Source organism: Acipenser ruthenus, chromosome 2, assembly GCF_902713425.1.
Source record: "Acipenser ruthenus chromosome 2, fAciRut3.2 maternal haplotype, whole genome shotgun sequence".
Classification (NCBI taxonomy): Eukaryota; Metazoa; Chordata; class Actinopteri; order Acipenseriformes; family Acipenseridae; genus Acipenser; species Acipenser ruthenus.
The window spans coordinates 51,197,582-51,216,777 of record NC_081190.1 but is presented as its reverse complement, the minus strand read 5'-3'; the positions used below and the strand labels follow the sequence as shown (position 1 = coordinate 51,216,777).

Sequence of the window (19,196 nt, the reverse complement as noted above, 5' to 3'; positions counted from 1 at the left end):
TCCATGAAGAGCATCCTGGAATATGCTGGATGAAGGCTTTAGCACAAAGCTATTTCTGGTGGCCAAATTTGGACAGAGACAAAAAGGAAAGGATTAAACAGTGTACTGTCTGCATGGCAGTATGGAACACACCTCCAGAAGCACCCTTACATCCCTGGAAATGGCCCACCGAGTGTGGCAGCATATCCATGTAGATTTTGCTGAAAAGGATTGGCAGTTTTTCTTTGTTTTGGTGGATAGCCACTCAAAGTGTTCCTAATGACACAGATTACTACAGAAAAAACATGGAAGTTCTTCGAAACCTGTTCTCTTCTTACGGGTTCCCAGAAGAGCTTGTCTCAGACAATGGTCCTCAATTCACAGCAGCTGAATTCACCAAATCCCTGAAGCTAAATGGAATTAAACACAAGTTAGTACCTCCATACCATCCCGCTTCAAACGGTGCAACAGAACGCTCCGTTCAAATATTGAAACAAGCACTTCTGAAACAAATGCTCGACTCAGTCAGATTTGTCCCTGCAGCACAGATTGGCAAATGTTCTGCTGACCTATCGTAGCAGCCCTCATTTTGTCACTGGTCGCTCTCCAGCAGAACTGTTTTTGAAGAGTCAGCCACGCACTCGCTTCAGCCTGCTAAGACCTGATCTCGCAAAAGTGTTAGAAACCAAGCAAGATCATCAGAACCAGCATGACAAAAGCAGAGTAAAACAACGTACTTTCAGTGTCCAGGACAGGGGTCATGTAAAAAACTGGAGGGGGGAAACAAGAAATGGTTAGAAGGAGTGATTGTGGAAAAGCATGGACCATAGACTTACTCAGTTAAAGTCCGGTACGTTCATATGGATCATCTGCTATCTTCAAGAGATGGTGCAAGCGACACATCAGAAGTTCCAGTGAGGTAGTTTTGAAATTTACAGCACTCCTAGAATTTGCCTACCAGACAGCCAGCAAAACATAAGCGAGACGCCTCAGAGGGCAGAAAACCAAGTAGTTTGCTCACCATCAAGGGAAGCTACAAACCCTGCACCTACTGAAGGGGTTCCACAGGTTCCAGAGGCGACACAAGTGGTTACTTTTACATCGTCACCAGTGCTTCAAGAAAGACGTAGCCCTGTTAGTCAGAGAAAACTAACCGCAAGGCTGAACCTATAGAAGTTCTACTAAATTGCTAGGTTAAGTGTTCTAAATTAACCAGTTCACAACTGGGGTAGAATTATCCCCTGAACTGAGTTTCAAGGCTAGAGCAGTCTAACTGTGCCTTGACGGTTAATTGGGTTTAGTTGGTTTTCTGTTAATTAAAGAAATGGACATTAGGAACCACATAATTAAAGAGGGAGGAGTGTTGTATAGTATAACATATAGAGTAGCGCCCTCATGTGGTTAACTTAGATTATTGTTATGACCGGATGTGCGCACTTGAATGAAGAAGTATTTAAATGTAAGCTACACAATAAAACGGTTGAGTATTGTTCCAGTAACAAGGTCTCTGTGAACTTATTTCCTCACACTAACCCACGCATCAGTATAATACAAGGTCTATAAAGACAATTACAAGTGTTTTCTATTTCCCCAAGTGTTGAATAAGTAACATGAATTTACACGATAGTTAGTTTTGAAGTATTTGATGATACGTTTCACGTAATTACGTATCACTTTTTACGTATTTACAAGTTATCAAGTAATTACATATTAGGTCATTATCTTGTTGTGCAATACTATGTACTTATGTGTTATGACTTCCTATAAATGAAAGCTCAAATCCGGTCCAGAGTCCTGTCACAATACCTGCCTGTTTGATTTCATTACATGTTTTTACATGATCGTTATCACGTAATTACGTGATCATTTCCTCTGAGTTTGAGTTTGAAATCCCACTTACACAGACAAAACTGTCTGTTGTAAGTGAAGGTAGTAGTGGTAACTACAAGTATGTTTTAGATGTAGAACATGAAAGTAGAATTAGAAAAATAAAAATGCAAAATATTATTGATCGTTTTGCTAAACCTAAAAAATATGAAGACCTAAATATCATTGCAAGTGATCGGTTTTTTGAGAAGTACAAAATGTGAGCTTCTTTAAACAATGGTTAAATGAAAGAATTGCAAAACCTATATGAAATGTAAAATGCTAAACTGAAACCGCAAGCCCTTTTCCAAGTATTACATTTGAAATGTATAATACTGTACACTTGTAAATAATTGTTGAAATTATTGTTGTGTAATTAAATAGTATTCGCTTTTCTGTAGAATTTTTTATTTTCTTGGAAAGCACTCAGCTAATCCGAAAACTGTTAAATAAAGTCTATCAAGATTATTTGATGGTGTGTTGTGGGGCATTAATAAAGACCTTATTGTTGCCATGTTGTGGCGTTTTCTGCTCCCCATCATCTGCAACATGACCTTCAGTGTTCTGTGACTTCCCAGTAAAGACCCAAGGTTTCTCAGTCATTAGAGCCTGACAATGACTCCATGTAGCCAGCACTGTCTTGTGTGATTGGAAGCAAAGAACGAGTGGATGCCTGAGCATTTCAGTCCACTGAATCTGTGCTGACATTATGTTGGAACGCACCCTCTCTGCTTCAAGTGATCCTGGTATGAGAAAAGTTCATCCTGCTATTGTGTTCATCCTCCCATAGCTTTGGGAACTTGCCTCATTACACAATAGTTTTCTCATGTCCTGGGAACAACCATGGCAGGGAAGTGCTCTTGCAGGTCCTGGGAATGTATCCTGATGTAGGTAAAGCTCTTTCACAAGCCACATGGACCTACTTCTGGACTGTGCATTCTCAGGCTCTATGATCAAATCTGAAGTGCTCTACCACTTCGCTGTTATAAGTAATATAGTAGGGTATCTATGTATTTCTTATCCAAGCCCTAAAGATTGATTGGAATATGACAAGAACACTACATATCTTAATGAAAAATGAAACATTGTAATTTAAAAAAAAAACAAAAAAAAAACTGTAATGGATGTCAGTTGATTTGAAGAACCAAACTGCAGTAATTCGGTCTCAATTCTGTCTCATAATATTGTACAATGTTTGGGTAAATGTGATACAATTGCTGTTGTCATCGGTATACTGAAGTACAAATAACATTTAAAATGCAGATGCAGCATCTTGTGCTTTAAGAATAAATACAATAAATGAATGCAAGATAACCAGACACAGTTACCAATTGTATTTACCATATGCTCTGTTTTTACATATCTGTTCCAGCTTGTAAATGTTTCAGAACTTTTAACAGGAACAAAACACTACTAGGATATTTTGACCTCTGAAGCAGCCCTGGAAGCGAACAACACAGATGTGCCATAATAACGAACTGGCAACGCCATGCTGTTTGTGTAGAACCAGGTTCACTGTACAATGTCTGCTGGATGCTATTTTTGTAAATAGTTCAATACATTTTTTTTTGTTTCACTTCAGCATTTAATAAAAGTTTTGATTGCAATTACCGTTCCTTTCTTAAATTACTAACTTTGAGTAAACAGATTTAAAAGACTTACGGTTGTAGTAATAAGGGGCAATTGCAATGAACTTGCAGAGTTAGTACAGAGCTGTGTACTAAGATGCGTACCAGCTGTATGGTACTATCTCGGGATCATCCCCAGCTTCGTAGTAACTTAATACTAATTGCAACGAAAAAACAAGCAGAACAAAGTTGGTGACTAGCTGATCCCCAGCTTTAGTACGGTTCCAAGGATGAAGCTTTGTTGGTGTGCTATCAAACAGGAACTGAAGAGGGGGCTCAAAATCTGAGGGATTTGTTCTGGCACCCTTTTTTTTTTTTTAAGAAACCTAACAACTTAATTATTATTATTATATATTTTTTTAAAATTTTAAAGTTTTAAACTTAAGAATTTTTTGTATGAAAATGTATTCACACACAAAAATAAATACTAAGTCTGAATTGCCCGTTTATTTCCACTAAATTCACACGTATAATCTAATTTTCTTAAAACACCACCAAAATTAATGAAGCTGTGTTGGAGGATAAACAAAACTTTCATTAGTCCTCATTATTTAATTCACACACAAAACAAATACATTCATGTATACGACCAAAGTAGTGTAGACTGTGGGTGTAAATCGAATCAGCACAGCTGACAATAATTAGGACATATTAGAGGTATACAAGCTTAATTTCTCAGTATGTTCATACGAATACAGTCATAGCCAGTCATGTGCAATACTACACAATGGAGCAAAAACTATTTCATAGAGTGTATAAAAGATTTTGTTGAAACTGTGGATGATGGCCGAAAGGATTCCACAGTAATTCTGCAGCGCACAACTGCATGGAATTCACTTTTAAGCAGATTTAATGCTGCCTTCCCAGAGAGGCAGCCAAGTACAATAGCAAATTTAAAAAGTCTGTGGAAGAGGCTGAAAGTTGAGATATGTAACGCTGTTACAAAATAAAGCCAACAGCGTTCGTCTGGAAATCCTGAGCATCCTCTGTCCCAGATTTACAGCCTAGTACAGTCAATGGTACCAAATCTACTTGCAGCAGTGGAAGGTGTTGGAGTGAATACACTAGAGGCTGTCCCTAGAACACCAGGTATAATTTACTAAAATTATTGTTCATCATCAAATATTAGGTCCAGAATTGAATATAACGTTACAATAACGTTTCAACAGGTGCTGAAAAAGACATGGGGCGTAAGGAGGTACAAACACACGTCAACAAAACCAATGTAATTTATTCAAGCAATCATATTTACTGTGTTACCAATTATTATCATTATTTATTTCTTAGCAGACGCCCTTATCCAGGGCGACTTACAATTGTTACAAGATATCACATTATTTTTACATACAAGTACATTATTTTTTACACATTATTTATTTTTATTTTTTTTACATACAATTACCCATTTATACAGTTGGGTTTTTACTGGAGCAATCTAGGTAAAGTACCTTGCTCAAGGGTACAGCAGCAGTGTCCCCCACCAGGGATTGAACCCACAACCCTCCGGTCAAGAGTCCAGAGCCCTAACCACTGCTCCACACTGCTGCCCAATTATAACATGTTTCTGGTGGAGTCCCTTGCTCTCCTCCACTCTGACGGCAACTTCATCTGTAACACGAGGCTCATGCTTCAACTTCAAAACAAACCGACATGCCCTTAAGAAAAAGATTTTGTAGGTGGAAGGATTTGACAACACAAACACTTACTCAGAACACAGTTTCACAACACTGTAATACACAAAACACTGCAGGATCATCCAGTACATCAAATAACGAGCCTATTTCTGATGTAGCAGATATTGACAGAGAAACTTTACGGCAACAGATTGGACATTCTCCTCCGGCATTTTACAGACTCCGAGGACGAAGGTCCATCAGACTCGGAAGCAGATGAAAACAGGGGTATTGAAGTGGAGAGAGGGGGTGCGGGGGAGAGAGATGGTGCAGAGATAGGAGATACAGGGAAAGCAGGGACAGCAGTGCAGCCAGCACGAATGGGTCGAGCTGCATGCCAGCAAGCTCTTCCTCATTTTGAGAAGAAAATGTTAGATCTGCCAGAGAAATAACAAAATTTAAAAAGAAAATTATTACTGGGACAGGAAGTAAGAGATACATGTTTATTCGAGGAAAAGTTAAACATATTAAAACAAAAGCAGAAAGTGCACAAATACAAAGAATTGTATTATTGTACAAAATTACAACTGCTTAAAGGGACACAGGCAGTTTGCTGCAGTGATTCTGCAAACTGACACAAGTGGTTAACTCCCAACCCCCATATAACAATTGTACTTTTCAAATGATTACTTATGAGCAGTAGTAGCCTATTGTGTAATGTTGATTGGTATAAGTGTAACATAAAATGATGGGGGCCTCTATTCATCATGAACATTTTTTTTTCTTCTTTCAAAAATGAGATCACCTCCCATCCACCAACAAAATTATTAGGTGTTGTGTCTATTCCAAACATTGAATACCATATTGGCCCAAATTTAAGACGGACTCTTACTTTTCAAATGTACAGTAAACCAAAAGATTTATAAGGGAGGAACTTTATCAAGACGATATGTAGCCTAAAATTTTAATAATGAATGGGGAGGAATTAACAGTTTTTTTTAAAACATTTTTTTTAGACGTACCATTAGTCAGTGGTACAGTTTTTGGATCCAGTAAACTGTGATACAGTTGTTTGTAATAAAAAAAAATTCAATATGTAATCCAGTAGGCCATATTAATACCTCAAAAACTGTTGGCAGATCGTAGCCTGATATTGATGCACACATAACGTCTCTGTATACAGAGGTTTTCAAACTGTGGGGCGCGCCCCCCTAGGGTCGAGGTTATTAGGGGGGTGCCAATACCTGACTGGAAAATACTTCCTGCAGATTGTAAAAGATATGTGGTAAATGGCAGACTCAGTGGGCTTCCAGGATGATTGACTCAATCAAGTACCCAGGCAGGGATGTTTAATCTGACCACCCCGCTGTTAAATCAGACTAATTCCCATCCACAGAGCTTGTGCCATTTCCGACCTCTCGTAGCTCAGTCACTCTGTCACCCAGCCCTCCTTCATTTAAAAGTGCAGGTTTTAAAATCAAATACTTTTGTTCACAAATTAAAAAATATATATATTTAGATATACCTGCAGTTTTTATAAATGGGGGATCTTAGCTTTTAGTTTAATTTACAGGCTTTGCTGTGTGCAGAAAGCAGACAAACGGGGGTGAAACATTTTATTAAATAAATATTTTATAAAGTTATAATAAAGTTATAATAAAAAAATTAAACTGGACAAATATTACACACTTAGCCCCGGCACCACAGAGATAACACAGACATAAACAAACAAGATAGCTGCTTCTGCATCCAGCGCTCAAAGAATATCACAGATATCTGCAGAGCTTTTTGAGATGTTATAGTAATAAAATAATGACTTGGATCACATTATTGAGGAGTTTGGAGATAAATCAGGAGTTGATTTAACGGTATGCACTACTATGAAGAGGTATGTGAAAAATACAGCGAACAAGGGGTGGGGCAGGGCTGGAGATGCAGTACTGAGTGTCCTGTTGATATGCAGTGCCTTTTATACCTGTTTTACTGTGAAAAAAAAATACTTTTAAATAGCGCGTCTAAAATAAAATTGGACCTGATGCGCTTGAGACGCTCTCAATAAATGGACCGCTAAGGGTTAAAGATTGTTTGGTGGGGGGGGGGGGGGGGGGCGGGCAGTCTGTCCGGGTTCACCAACCCTGGACAGACTGGAATTTAGCACAGATAGATTTTTATTATTTTGTTTGCTTTGGTCCTTAATTGTTCATTTGTCCTGTGCTAATAAACTGCTGAATTAAAGCACGAAGCTACTGCCTGTGTGGAGCCTGCTTTCATTTTACACGTGACGTTACAATATGTTATTTTAAGAATCATATTTTTCTAAATATTGTACTGTTTACTAAAAGGGGGGGGGGGGCATAGCAAAAAAAAAAACTCTGAAGGGGGCGCAGCAAACAAAGTTTTGGAACCCCTGCTGTATAATCTTTTCTTAAACTGTCCAACCCAGCTTTAATTTGCAGATCACCGTGGCTGTGAACCAGTGGAGACGTAGGATTATAGTGACCTGTGCCAGATGCCTTCCATGTATGCTTCCAAGGCTGTCTGAATTGGGAGCAGTGGACGTTTCACGTGAAATGCAGGTTTCCATGTCAAAATGTGCGTGGATTTCCCGTGTTTTGCATCATGCTCACGAGTAAATGAGATTTACCCTATCCTTCTCTCTGGACGTCATTTTCAGTCACAAACCTGATCCTCTCAAGCTGTTCTCCCAAACGTGCACACACATATCCACTTCACATGTAAATAACCACACATGGACACTCCCCCATTGGTGTCGCTGGCTCTTACTGGACTGGTACACAAAACAAGAGACAAGCAAAACACTGTTTTAAAATTCTGAAGGCTCTTTCTAGGTGGGTTCTTGCTTTTTTGTGACTCCCGTTATATCGCAGCTCTGCTGGTGTTGTAGGATTGTGCATAGGTGTCAGAAGATACCGCCGTAAAGGATAACCATGGTCACCCAAGAGGACTACACAATACAATTGTAGCGCCACCTGAATTTACCAGACTACACCACTCCCTTAGTAGTATATAGGAGAGGGGGACTCCTAAAATTAAATTTTGTATGAAAAATCCCTGCACACAAGAACCCTTCAAGGAAATGAAAGCACAAAGGTGAAGAGTTTGAAGAGTTTATTTATAAACTGGGAACAACCCCAAAATGAATCAAAACTAAAAGCAGAGTTTATGAAACAATTACAAGGCAATGTGTTCAATTGTATTATTATTATTATTATTATTATTATTATTATTATTATTATTATTATTATTAATAATAATAATAAAGATTGATGAAGGCAGCCCACCAAACACCAGGAAAGCGACAGACCCACCTCATGAACAATCACAGAAAATAAAAAACGGTGTCATAAAATAAACAAAAGAACAGAAAATGTATTAAAAATAAAACACACTGCACAAAAATACCCAAATCCAAAACAAAAACACCCTGCGACTCTATCACTATCCCAGAAAACTGGAAGTGAACCGCCTCCACAAAAATCACAAGGGTAACTATACTAAAACGATAAACAAATAATAAATAAAACTACTCAATGATCATTAAAAGCTATCAATAAAAGTTACATACACTTATAAAGTTACTACCATATCACTCAAGTAAAAGTCGACCTTGTGTAAAAATTTTTCATTTGTTATTGAAACAGATGGTAAGTTTAGTGAAACAGAAAACAAATATTAACTCCTAAAATCAAAACTGTTGTTAGAGTGCACTTCAGGCATTAGTTTTCCTAAATATATGTATTTAGATATCCTGATGGCGTTTGAGTGGCAGATTTGCAAAAATAACAATTTTATAAGCACTTCTATCTAGAACCGCCAGATCCGTCATTTTGACGCGAATTACAATACAGTGTGTTTTTTGTTTTGTTTTTAGTATAGCCTACAAAAGTATTATTTTAGTATACAAGCCCCACCCCCACTTCCTTCCTAGCCCACACGGAAGTATCTATTTCAATGGGAACGTGGGAGATGGTGTGGCCTGGCTGTAATTTAATGAAACTGTGTCTGTGTTTTACGTGACAGCTCCTGGATGTAAACAAACCTGGGATTAATTTTTTTTATAATAGACAATGTTACGGAATCGTTTTCGCTAAATCTTGAGATGTTTGCGTTTTGATTTGAGAGAAAGTAGAATCATTTGCTCTGGCAACGAGGGCAACAAGGATTTGCCCACAACAATGTCAGTGGAGTAGAGGTGTGCTGTTTCCACAAAGCACTGTGCTGCAGCATCATGCTTTAACAACCATCCCTTAGCCTATAGCCAACTATATACATTTCCAGAAATTAGAACTAGTTGCTATGCCAAATATAAGAATATCTAAAATATTGAAGTACAGAAGGATTGACTGACAAGCGAAATAACTTGCACTACTTGCTTAACACAAGAAAAACTATTTGCACTCCAATAAGGACATGAAAAAAAATAAAAAGCGGCAGCGGTAGCTGCTGTAATGCCGGGGTGCCTTCAGGCTTTGGCATAGACTGTCACGGTGTGGGCTGCTGTTGTGCAGGAGTCTTTAAAAAGGCACTCATCGCCTGCCGTGGAGCTTGGGGTTGAGCTTGTGCTGGAATGGGGGTGAGTACTGGAGCCTTGAAAAACAGCCTTGCTGTAAGAGCTCGGGTTGCGCTTGGTCTGGAGCGTCATTGAATGCTGGGTTGTGTTGCCAATCTGGTTGCCCCCGGTCCAGAGCTTTGGAGCAGGCTCCTACTTTTAGCCGGATGAGGCGCTGTCTGCCCCGGCGCATAGATGCTCATCCAGCATCGCATCGCTTACCACAGCTCTGCCACGTCGCTGGATGGCTACACGTCCAGGCTGCTTGCTAGCAGGGACAGCAGTCGCTTCAGGTCTGCGTCACCTCGACTTCCAAATAGTGCATCTTTTCTTGTTCCGGACGCAGGGTCGGCCACTCCAAAATCCAGGGAGGCTGCCAGGTCTCCGCCACAGCTTCTTCTTTGAGTCCTTTGTTCTCTCAGAATTGGAAGCATCTTCTTCTTCCATCGCCATCTTCTGACACCAACGTAGCATTCTTGTTTGCGAAGGTCCAATGGATCAGACGACCACAGGATTCAAACCAAAAAGCTATTTTAGTGGCACTTTCACACCATCTTAACAAAAACATAAGTCAGCAACAGCAGAATTAGGAAACCAAGATGCACAAAGGACTGAACAGAGGGAAGGGCACTCTCAGGGCTAACATGGGCAGAGACCGTGACTGACCTACTTTACACACATCACGCAGACAAAGGCTACAAAGGTAACAGGGGGTGAGGGACAATACACACACGCTATGTACAATGAACGTCGTCCAGTGGGGTCCACTATAACTGGACAATAGCTGAGAAATGTCCAAACTGTGTTCCCCAACATGCACTGCTCCGCAGATACGCAAATTAACCCCTGTAGTCAGGGTTCTACTACAATATGTTTTAATTAAATAGAAACAGCATAGTTGAACTAACAAGTGTTTTTGCCTGTTTGGGGCTTTAGTGTAATAAAAATAGTAATAACAGAAGTCTTAACAATGCTGCTTTATTTCTCAAAATTAACAAGCCTATAGTTTAATGGATTCACAGTCATGTTTCTTATTTAGAAAAGAAGTAAGCTTGATCTGAAAGTAGTCTTTAAGCTAAACACAGGTATTCTAGAATAATTCAAACAGAATAGAAGTGTAAATGTTTTATTATAGCATATGAAGTGTTATGTTTGAATATAAGGCAATAAAGTGTAAACTGTAATTAATAACTTCAATACACAGTGGACCTACTGAAGGAAAATAACTAATTTTGTGACCTCTTCTTTACCTGCTTGTAGCAAAGTGGTGCTGGGCATGGAAAGTGCTTTTTGGAAGTTGAGGCGGGATTTGTTGGTAATCAGTAGTTTTGAATCCAAGGCCTTTCTATAATGAGCGATCTTTTTAACTTATGAAATACCTTTTGGTACCAGAATATGGAGTATATGAGGTAATGTCCGTTCTCTTCATTATATTATAGAAATTAATGAAAACCTGGCAGCCGAAGCGAGCATTTCATTTAAATTAGAAGAGTTGTCTACAGTATAAGCTCTTATCAGAAAGGTAGCGACTTTGTTTGGGATGATGTTTGTGAGCCAAAAATAAGCAGGATTTTGTATTACAAAACAAAAAGCAACTGTTGGACAGACTTACAATTAACTAAAAAGGCCTCAGTGTTGCATTTATTTAAGTTTTACTGCAGTAATAAACATAGGTATTTATTTACAGGGAAACTATAGAGTTTAAAAGTGAAAGAATTAAAAGTTTGTATCAGACACACAGTATAATTCTGGAAGGGCATTAGACCTTCAAAAGATAAGGCTTAGTCTTTGGCACCTCAAAGCAGGATTCAGTGTTGGCTCTTAAAAGCGGGATTTGCCAACCTTGAATGATAACCAACGGAAGGTGCTTTAAGAAAGACAGGAGTATGTACCTCATTATATTAAGAAAATAATAAGAGCTTAGTTATAAAAATTAGGATGTTAGCTTTTGTATTATCTGAAAAGATACCGGTCTGAGGCGTCTCTTGAATCCGGCCAAAAATTACTTCATGCGGTGAATTTGGAAAAGCGCTTTGTTGTCAGGTGCAAGTGGTGTAAGTGGTGTGGGGAACAAAGTGAATGTCCAAACAGTATTTCTCATAAAACGACCTGTGTTTTATTTTAACAAATTGGGGTGTACATGGTGGGCTTGTAACCCGAAATAATAATAATCCAAGGACTTTGTCCGTCCAGCGTCCTCCGTGCACGAAAGTGTGCATTCTCAACTCCGGGGGATCGTGGTGCACGTGTGTCCTATGCCGTGCAAGGAAGTGCTCAGGGTTGCCTGCTAGCTCTGAAGCAACAGCTCCTGGGTGCTTACTCCTCCTCTATAAAACACAAAAACACAAACGTAACAAAAACAGCAAACAATACAGGCTCGGGCCATCTGTTACGTTTTCAGCACAAGGAGCCGTACTTGCATAGCTGTGTCCCCTTTGTACTACCCAACTCCTCCCTGCAATCAGCTTGGTGCCCCGGTGTAACCAATCGCTGCCTGGCCCACAGCTGATCACATGCGAGTCGTTTCGTGTACTGACAGCTACGTTCCTCCACCAAGATATCCGACTTCGTGTTTCCGCCCACTGTTGAGTCGACCCGTCTATGGGGAAGCGTACTACCAACCTTACACGGCTCCCTTTCTGATCAGGAGGGAGATTTACAGCATTGATTCTTTCTCTCTTTATCACACGCTTGCAGTAGAGTTTCATATTAATTAAGAAACTAGCCTTGCAGGTAAACAGGGTGTCTTAAACCTGCTTGCACAGGGGAATTTTTAGAAACAGAGAGATGTCAGGCTTAGTCTAAGCAGTTAATATGAGACTATTATATTTAAGATGTTCATTATAGCCTAAATTTAAATGAAAATAACTGGACTGGCCACTGTATGCTTAGTGGTTTATTTGTATATGAAGTTAAACTGGCCCATTGATAACACACTGAAAAGGTGTTGTCAATGGGCCATAATATGCTGCTAAGAGGGACATGTATTTTTGACCCAGGTTAATATAAATCAAATAGAGCTGGTGTTACACCTTAGAAACACGCTGTCCAATCTGGACGCTCCAGCAGCAAGCAGGACGGGTTAACTGTCACTGAACTGAGCAGGAACCCTCTCCCCTTCTTTCTTTCTTTCTTTCTTCTATATTTTTTTCCATTTCTTTCAATTTTCTTACTTTCTTTCTTGTAAACATTTTTCAATATACTATATATATATATATATATATATATATATATATATATATATATATATATATATATATATTGTGAGACAGCAGGGAGGGGGTTAAAACCTCTCTGCAGTAAAAACATGTGCGGAATGCACATTTGTCTGGGTTAATTGTTTTCTGTTAATTGTTTTATTGTTAATTATCACCTGCACCTGGCTATGATTGTAAATTAGAGCCAGGTGCAGGGTTTATAAGGAGAACAGTCAGTCTGCTCTAGGCTGCTGAGTAGGAGGCAGGAAGAGGTACTCTGCTTCCCAGCAGTCGTAAGGTAAAAGTGTGTTGTATTAAACCTGTGTGGTGTTGTGTAGTGGGGAAACAGCCTAGCTGTCCCACTGGTAGTCAGGGTGTTCCTGTGGTTTAGTTAGTGCTCGTACAGAGCTAGGTGTTTGTTTTCTATTTTGTTTTATTTTTGTGTGCATTAAAAATTAGCGCTCAGCGCGGAAAAACTCCATTTCATTGTTCTGGGTCGTATTTTTAAAGGGGCACGAACCAGAGTGAGTGCAGCTTGTTCACAATATATATATATATATATATATATATATATATATATATATATATATACTTGTATTGTATTTGGTATCAAGGACCCTGTGAACTCCAGTTCACCTCATTTTTAGTGAAAGGAGGGGTGGAAGATAGTGAACCATGAGCTCACATTCAATTAATTTTGAAAAGGGAGTCACCGGTATTTTTTAGATATATTGTTCACTTAAAGATAGGAGCTGTCACAACAGCAAAACATTAGATTTATTTGTGTCTTCTCACGTATTAAATGGATAAAAAAACTATAAAAGCTGAGGTAAAACCCCAGTCAAGTGTCACTCAACTTGTGAACTACAATTTGTGCGGTACATGCTCGGAGGATCTCTGAAAAAGCTGTTTGCTGTTTGGTCATATTCAGAAGTCTGCCTTTAAAGACAGCTCTTGTTTTCATTTTGTATTCTATAACTACATTTCCATATAGTGGAAGGTAAGAACAATTTTGAATTTATATCTCATTTATATTGATGCATTGCTATAAGGTATAGGATTTACATTTTAACTTTGGAGAGTGATATATTGGATGTTTAAGGATTTAGCGGTTTGCATGTCTAGCCTAAAGGCTGACTATGTGATAAACAACCAAGATGGCTGCTTCCACCACATCCAGCACTCAAAGAAAATCGCTGACATTTGCAAAGCTTTTTGACATGTTTTAATAATAAAATACTGACTTATTGAGGAGTTTGGTGATAAATCGAGTGATCAGGAGATGATTTATCAGTATGTACAACTCAGAAGAGGTATGTAATAAATACAGTGAACACGTGGTGCGGCAGGGCTGGAGATGCAGCACTGAGTGTCATGCTGATATGTAGTTCATTTTAACACTAGAACGACCGCGTTTATAGGCATACCTACAACAACCATGACCGATCAATTTGACCGGTGTATTAAAAACAATATAAATATTATAAATGAAAGGACAAAAAAGTGAATATAAGTCGTAGTTTTAGGAATGTCATATAAAGCAAATACACAACCAAAACATTGTAAATAAAACGGACATTTGAACAGAAATGTGTTTATATTCAGACATATTACATAACGCGCATCCTCAAAAAACAGTAAAAAATTTAATGAATTAGAAAATAAATGTGTATATACAAATATATCATATGCATACAAAACTGTACAACTGAAACAATGTAAATAAGTATCAACTTTTTTTAAAAAAATAAATGGGTTTATATTCGTACATAACAAAACGCATATATGCAACCAAAGCTATGTATTTATATTACAGACATACTATAAATTGAAATGACATGAATAACAAACATTTGAACAGAATGGGCTTCATTTGCAAAGTCTAAGTCCTGGCAGAAATCACACAGATCCTGTGCTTTTCAAAATATCCAGTGCACTTACCGTAGACTGTCTTTGCGCATTTGGCACAGCTATCAACAGTAACCGAGGCTTCTGGTACCAAATGCTCCATTATTATTTTATTATTATTTATTTCTTAGCAGACACCCTTATCCAGGGCGACTTACAATTGTTACAAGATATGACATTATTTTTACATACAATTACATTATTTTTTACACATTATTTTTACATAGTTACCCATTTATACAGTTTTTTTACTGTAGCAATCTAGGTAAAAGTACCTTGCTCAAGGGTACATCAGCAGTGTCCCCCACCTGGGATTGAACCCATGACTCTCTGGTCAGGAGTCCAGAGCCCTAACCACTACTCCACACTGCTGCCCGATGAATTTTCCATGGGTTCAGGTGCAGGGGCAGATGCAGGTGAAGTGGCTGGCATCCTTGCAGGGGCTGCCACAGGATTGTTTTTCTCCTGCGCCTTCGTTGCCACTACTGCTGGAAAATTCATCTTTGCAAACCCAGTCTGCTTCAGAGTAAGATTTGTCATTTTCTGTCTCTGCTGCATCAGAATCGTTGTTTGGTATGAAATATGCAGTAATTCCAAACACTGCTTTGCTGTCTTGCGTCTTCAGTGATCCATTTTCAATGTGTATTGGGGTAACAATTAATTTCTTAGAAAAGAAGAGTGACTTATAGTAACCAGACTGCAGACAGCCTAGCACTGTGAGCTGTCAAGGCTGATTGATGGGCTATCAGGAGGCTCATTGAAACAATAAAAATGTCAACAGACCGCTCACTTGAGGAATGGAGACTGATATAATCAAACTTCAATACATGGTGGCAAGTCCTGACTGATAAATACAAATAATACCGCAACATTTAAATGTTATAATATGCTTTATATATATCGGTCAATTTGACCACGCCTGGTTGGAATAGGTATGACTGTATTTTATCGCACTAAATTTTGCAGCTAAGTGATTCTTTCTTTGTCAGAAAAGCACAGCTCCATATCTTACATAGAAAATGACCGCCTTGGTCGTTCTAGTGTTAAACCTGTTTTACTTTGAATAAAATGACTTTTAAACCCCTTGTGTAAAATAAACACTTGTGTAAAATTAATTGAAACCTGACAAGCCTTAACTTCAAAGGAATACAGTAAATAAATTATAACATGCAGCACACAATCTGTGTGTTATACCTTAAAAGTGTACCATGATTTCAAATGGTTAAGCTATGCATTTACCATGGTTTGACATGTTTGGTTTGTTTGTGTGTTTCTTTATTTTTTTATGCTTTACCATAACTCTTTGGGCTTTACAACACAATGCTTATCTATGCTTTACCATGCTTTCACTATGTTTACTAGTACACAAGTATACAAGTATGACATACTGGTATGCAAGATTGTAATATATATTCATTTTTATGATGAAACTGCAGTTTATATATTCTTAAAGAATGAAAAAAAGCATATTTTAATAGTGTGATTGATCTACAGAAGAAATTAACCATGAAATAACTTACTTGTCTTGCTGGGCAGCAGTGTGGAGTAGTTGTTAGGGCTCTGGACTCTTGACTACAGGGTTGTGGGTTCAATCCCAGGTGGGGGACACTGCTGCTGTACCCTTGAGCAAGGTACTTTACCTAGATTGCGCCAGTAAAAACCCAGTTGTATAAATGGGTAATTGTATGTAAAAAATAATGTAATTGTATGTAAAAAATAATGTGATAGCTTGTAACAATTGCAAGTCACCCTGGATAAGGGCATCTGCTAAGAAATAAATAATATATGAGATGCAAAAAGTCAAATTTTACACAAAAACACTGTCTGTACCTTTGTTTTTATTTCTAAAAAAAATGACTAATGGCATTTCAGTACTGTAATCTTTATTGACCTCCGAACGAACCCCCCCTTTAAATTCAGAAATTCGTACATGTGCAGTATGGGCGATGTCAACTTATTTCCCAGTCGACCAAATTTCCTGTGACACCGGTTTTAAAAAGCAAACAAGGCCAACAAAACATATTATGCTGTTGAATACTCAGTCAACCATTTGTTTTTTATTCATACCACGAGCAACTAAAAAAGCGATTTGGTTTAGGTCCTCCCTGTTGAAGAAGCTCCTGTTTAGGCTTTGGGCAACCGCCATTTTTTATTTTTATATTTTACTTAATTGAAAGCTAGAAAAATGCCATATGAAGTAAAAAAATGTTTTCACTGTCTGCCATGGCTCACTGAAAAAAATGCAACAACTAGCATACTGTATGGATTTCAAAAGAGAGAAGACCCATGCCCAGCCTAGTAACAGACACATCAAGATTATGTCTAAAAAAATGGGTTACACTTATATCTTGTTAGCCAATAGAAATAGAGAAAAAACTTGACAGAGGGTCATTTTAAGGTTAGATATGTGTCGAATAAATACAGAATCCCAGCCCATTTTGAGGCAACAGAAAACTGGCCTCAAAATGGTTGGGATTCTGTTATGTTAGCCAATAGCAATATAGTCAAACGTAGAAAGGATGATGTAAGGTTTGAAAATGTATGAAACAGGCGCCAGAGGCTAATGGTTAACACACATCATGTTTAAAAGTAAAATACCTTTTTTTTTCACTTTTACAAAATGACACACAAGCTTAACCGCTTATGACGAGCCGCACTGGTATCTCAATGATTTTTACTTGTGTCTCCACAGGTCGTAGAAACCAACCTTGTGGCTTTTGACTGCCATTGGATCATCATAAATGAGGTAAACATTTGCCTGCTGTGACAGAGAGTGTACTGTTCACCAGCTTAGCAGTTTAAGGTATTGCAATGACTGCAACTCATTTAAAAGCTAAACGATAAAATAAGAGTATATTGATCCCACTTGAACTGTTCTCAGCTGGTCTTTAAATCTGGCTTGGTTGATGCATGCTGTGATAGTTTATATCCAATACCAGCAGATTGAAAACCGGGCTTAGTGTTGAAAATAAATGGAAAAGCTACACTGCTGAGGATTTCTAAGGCTCTGCTTTGGGATTGAAGGAGGTTGTGTGGTCCAGTGGTTAAAGAAAAGGGCTTGTAACCAGGAGGTCCCCGGTTCAAATCCCACCTCAGCCACTGACTCACTGTATGACCCTGAGCAAGTCACAGAACCTCCTTGTGCTCTGTCTTTTGGGTGAGACGTAGTTGTAAGTGACTCTGCAGCTGATGCATAGTTCACACACCCTAGCCTCTGTAAGTCGCCTTGGATAAAGACGTCTGCTAAATAAACAAATAATAACAAATAATAAATTGAACCTTGGGGTATATGGGAGTTTTAGAACAAGCATGGTGAATCCCACTTGCAGGGTTCTCATTATGTTTACACAAAGGATCTCAAAAAGGTAAGTGCTGCAGGATAATATTTATACTAATTGTAAATAAATACATATATGCATGCATATTGTAAAGGCATCTTGAACTTTCTGAAGCGCAGCTTCTGGACATAGAAACGGAAAACAAAAATACAGAAAAGACCACCGCCTGGGCAATGGGTGTCCTATTTGACTGGCTAAAACAAAAATCTTAAATATTGATTTCAAAGTAATTCCGCTGTCTGACCTAAATAATTTGTTATGGGTGTTTTATGCCACTGTGCGTAGCTCAGAGGGATGGGAGTATTCAATCTCAAGCTACGTGACCCTACAAGCCTGTCTTAACTGTTTTTTAAACAGTCCAGCAATAAAACCGCAAAGTGAATTTGATAAGTGACCGAGTATTTCAAAATGCAAACATCTTTGTTGCCACGTGACGCGGTACAGCAAATCTGGCATGGATACCTCCTGTCACTTATTTACATCCTAGACATCCTTAGCGAAGCAGGGCTTGAAACACGGAAAATAATGTCTGTCACTGGTCACGTGTGACGGAAACCCTAAAATTACTGGGCACCATCTTCAAGTGATAGCAAACAGTGGGGCCACATTCTGTCCTCCACTTCCCCAGACAACGACAAGGACAGCAATGATCAAACACCATGTTGCTTGAAATCGCTTGCTGCAGCTCCACCTACTGTTCAGAATGAACATCTAAAAAAAAGTGCCTGTAATCTTCATAGCTGCAATTTAAATTGAACACTGCCAATTTCAATGGCAGTGTTCAATTTAATCAGTTCAATGTTTATTAAAAATAATAATAATAATAATAATAATAATAATAATAATAATAATGCAATAATGCATTTTTGGTTTTATTTTTTTTTAAGTTTTAAGGGACTTTTTTAGGTCAGTGGCAGAAGGATATTTAATAGAAAATACTTTGTTAATTAAAACAGGGTTTTTTATTATTTTTTTTATTTTTATCTAGTTAGTTGACCCATTTTATAAGCGCAATAAGGCACTTCAGGGTGTGGATATGCTCCAATATCCACACGCCCTGGGTGTGTTATAAGTCACGAGGCATTGCTGTAATAAAT

General features: G+C 38.3%; 1 protein-coding gene across 2 annotated transcripts in view; it reads left to right on the top strand.

The window, feature by feature from the left end:
- LOC117409029 (glutamate receptor ionotropic, delta-2) overlaps window positions 1-19,196 on the top strand; it is a 612,251-nt gene that overhangs the window by 334,323 nt on the left and 258,732 nt on the right. The window contains exon 5 of one of the 2 annotated variants that reach the window (XM_034014543.3): window positions 17,454-17,507. The exons of the other annotated variant lie outside the window; for it this stretch is intronic. Within the exon in view, the coding sequence (XP_033870434.1) occupies window positions 17,454-17,507 (54 nt within the window). The remainder of the gene's footprint in view (window positions 1-17,453; window positions 17,508-19,196) is intronic. 2 annotated transcript variants of the gene reach the window in all.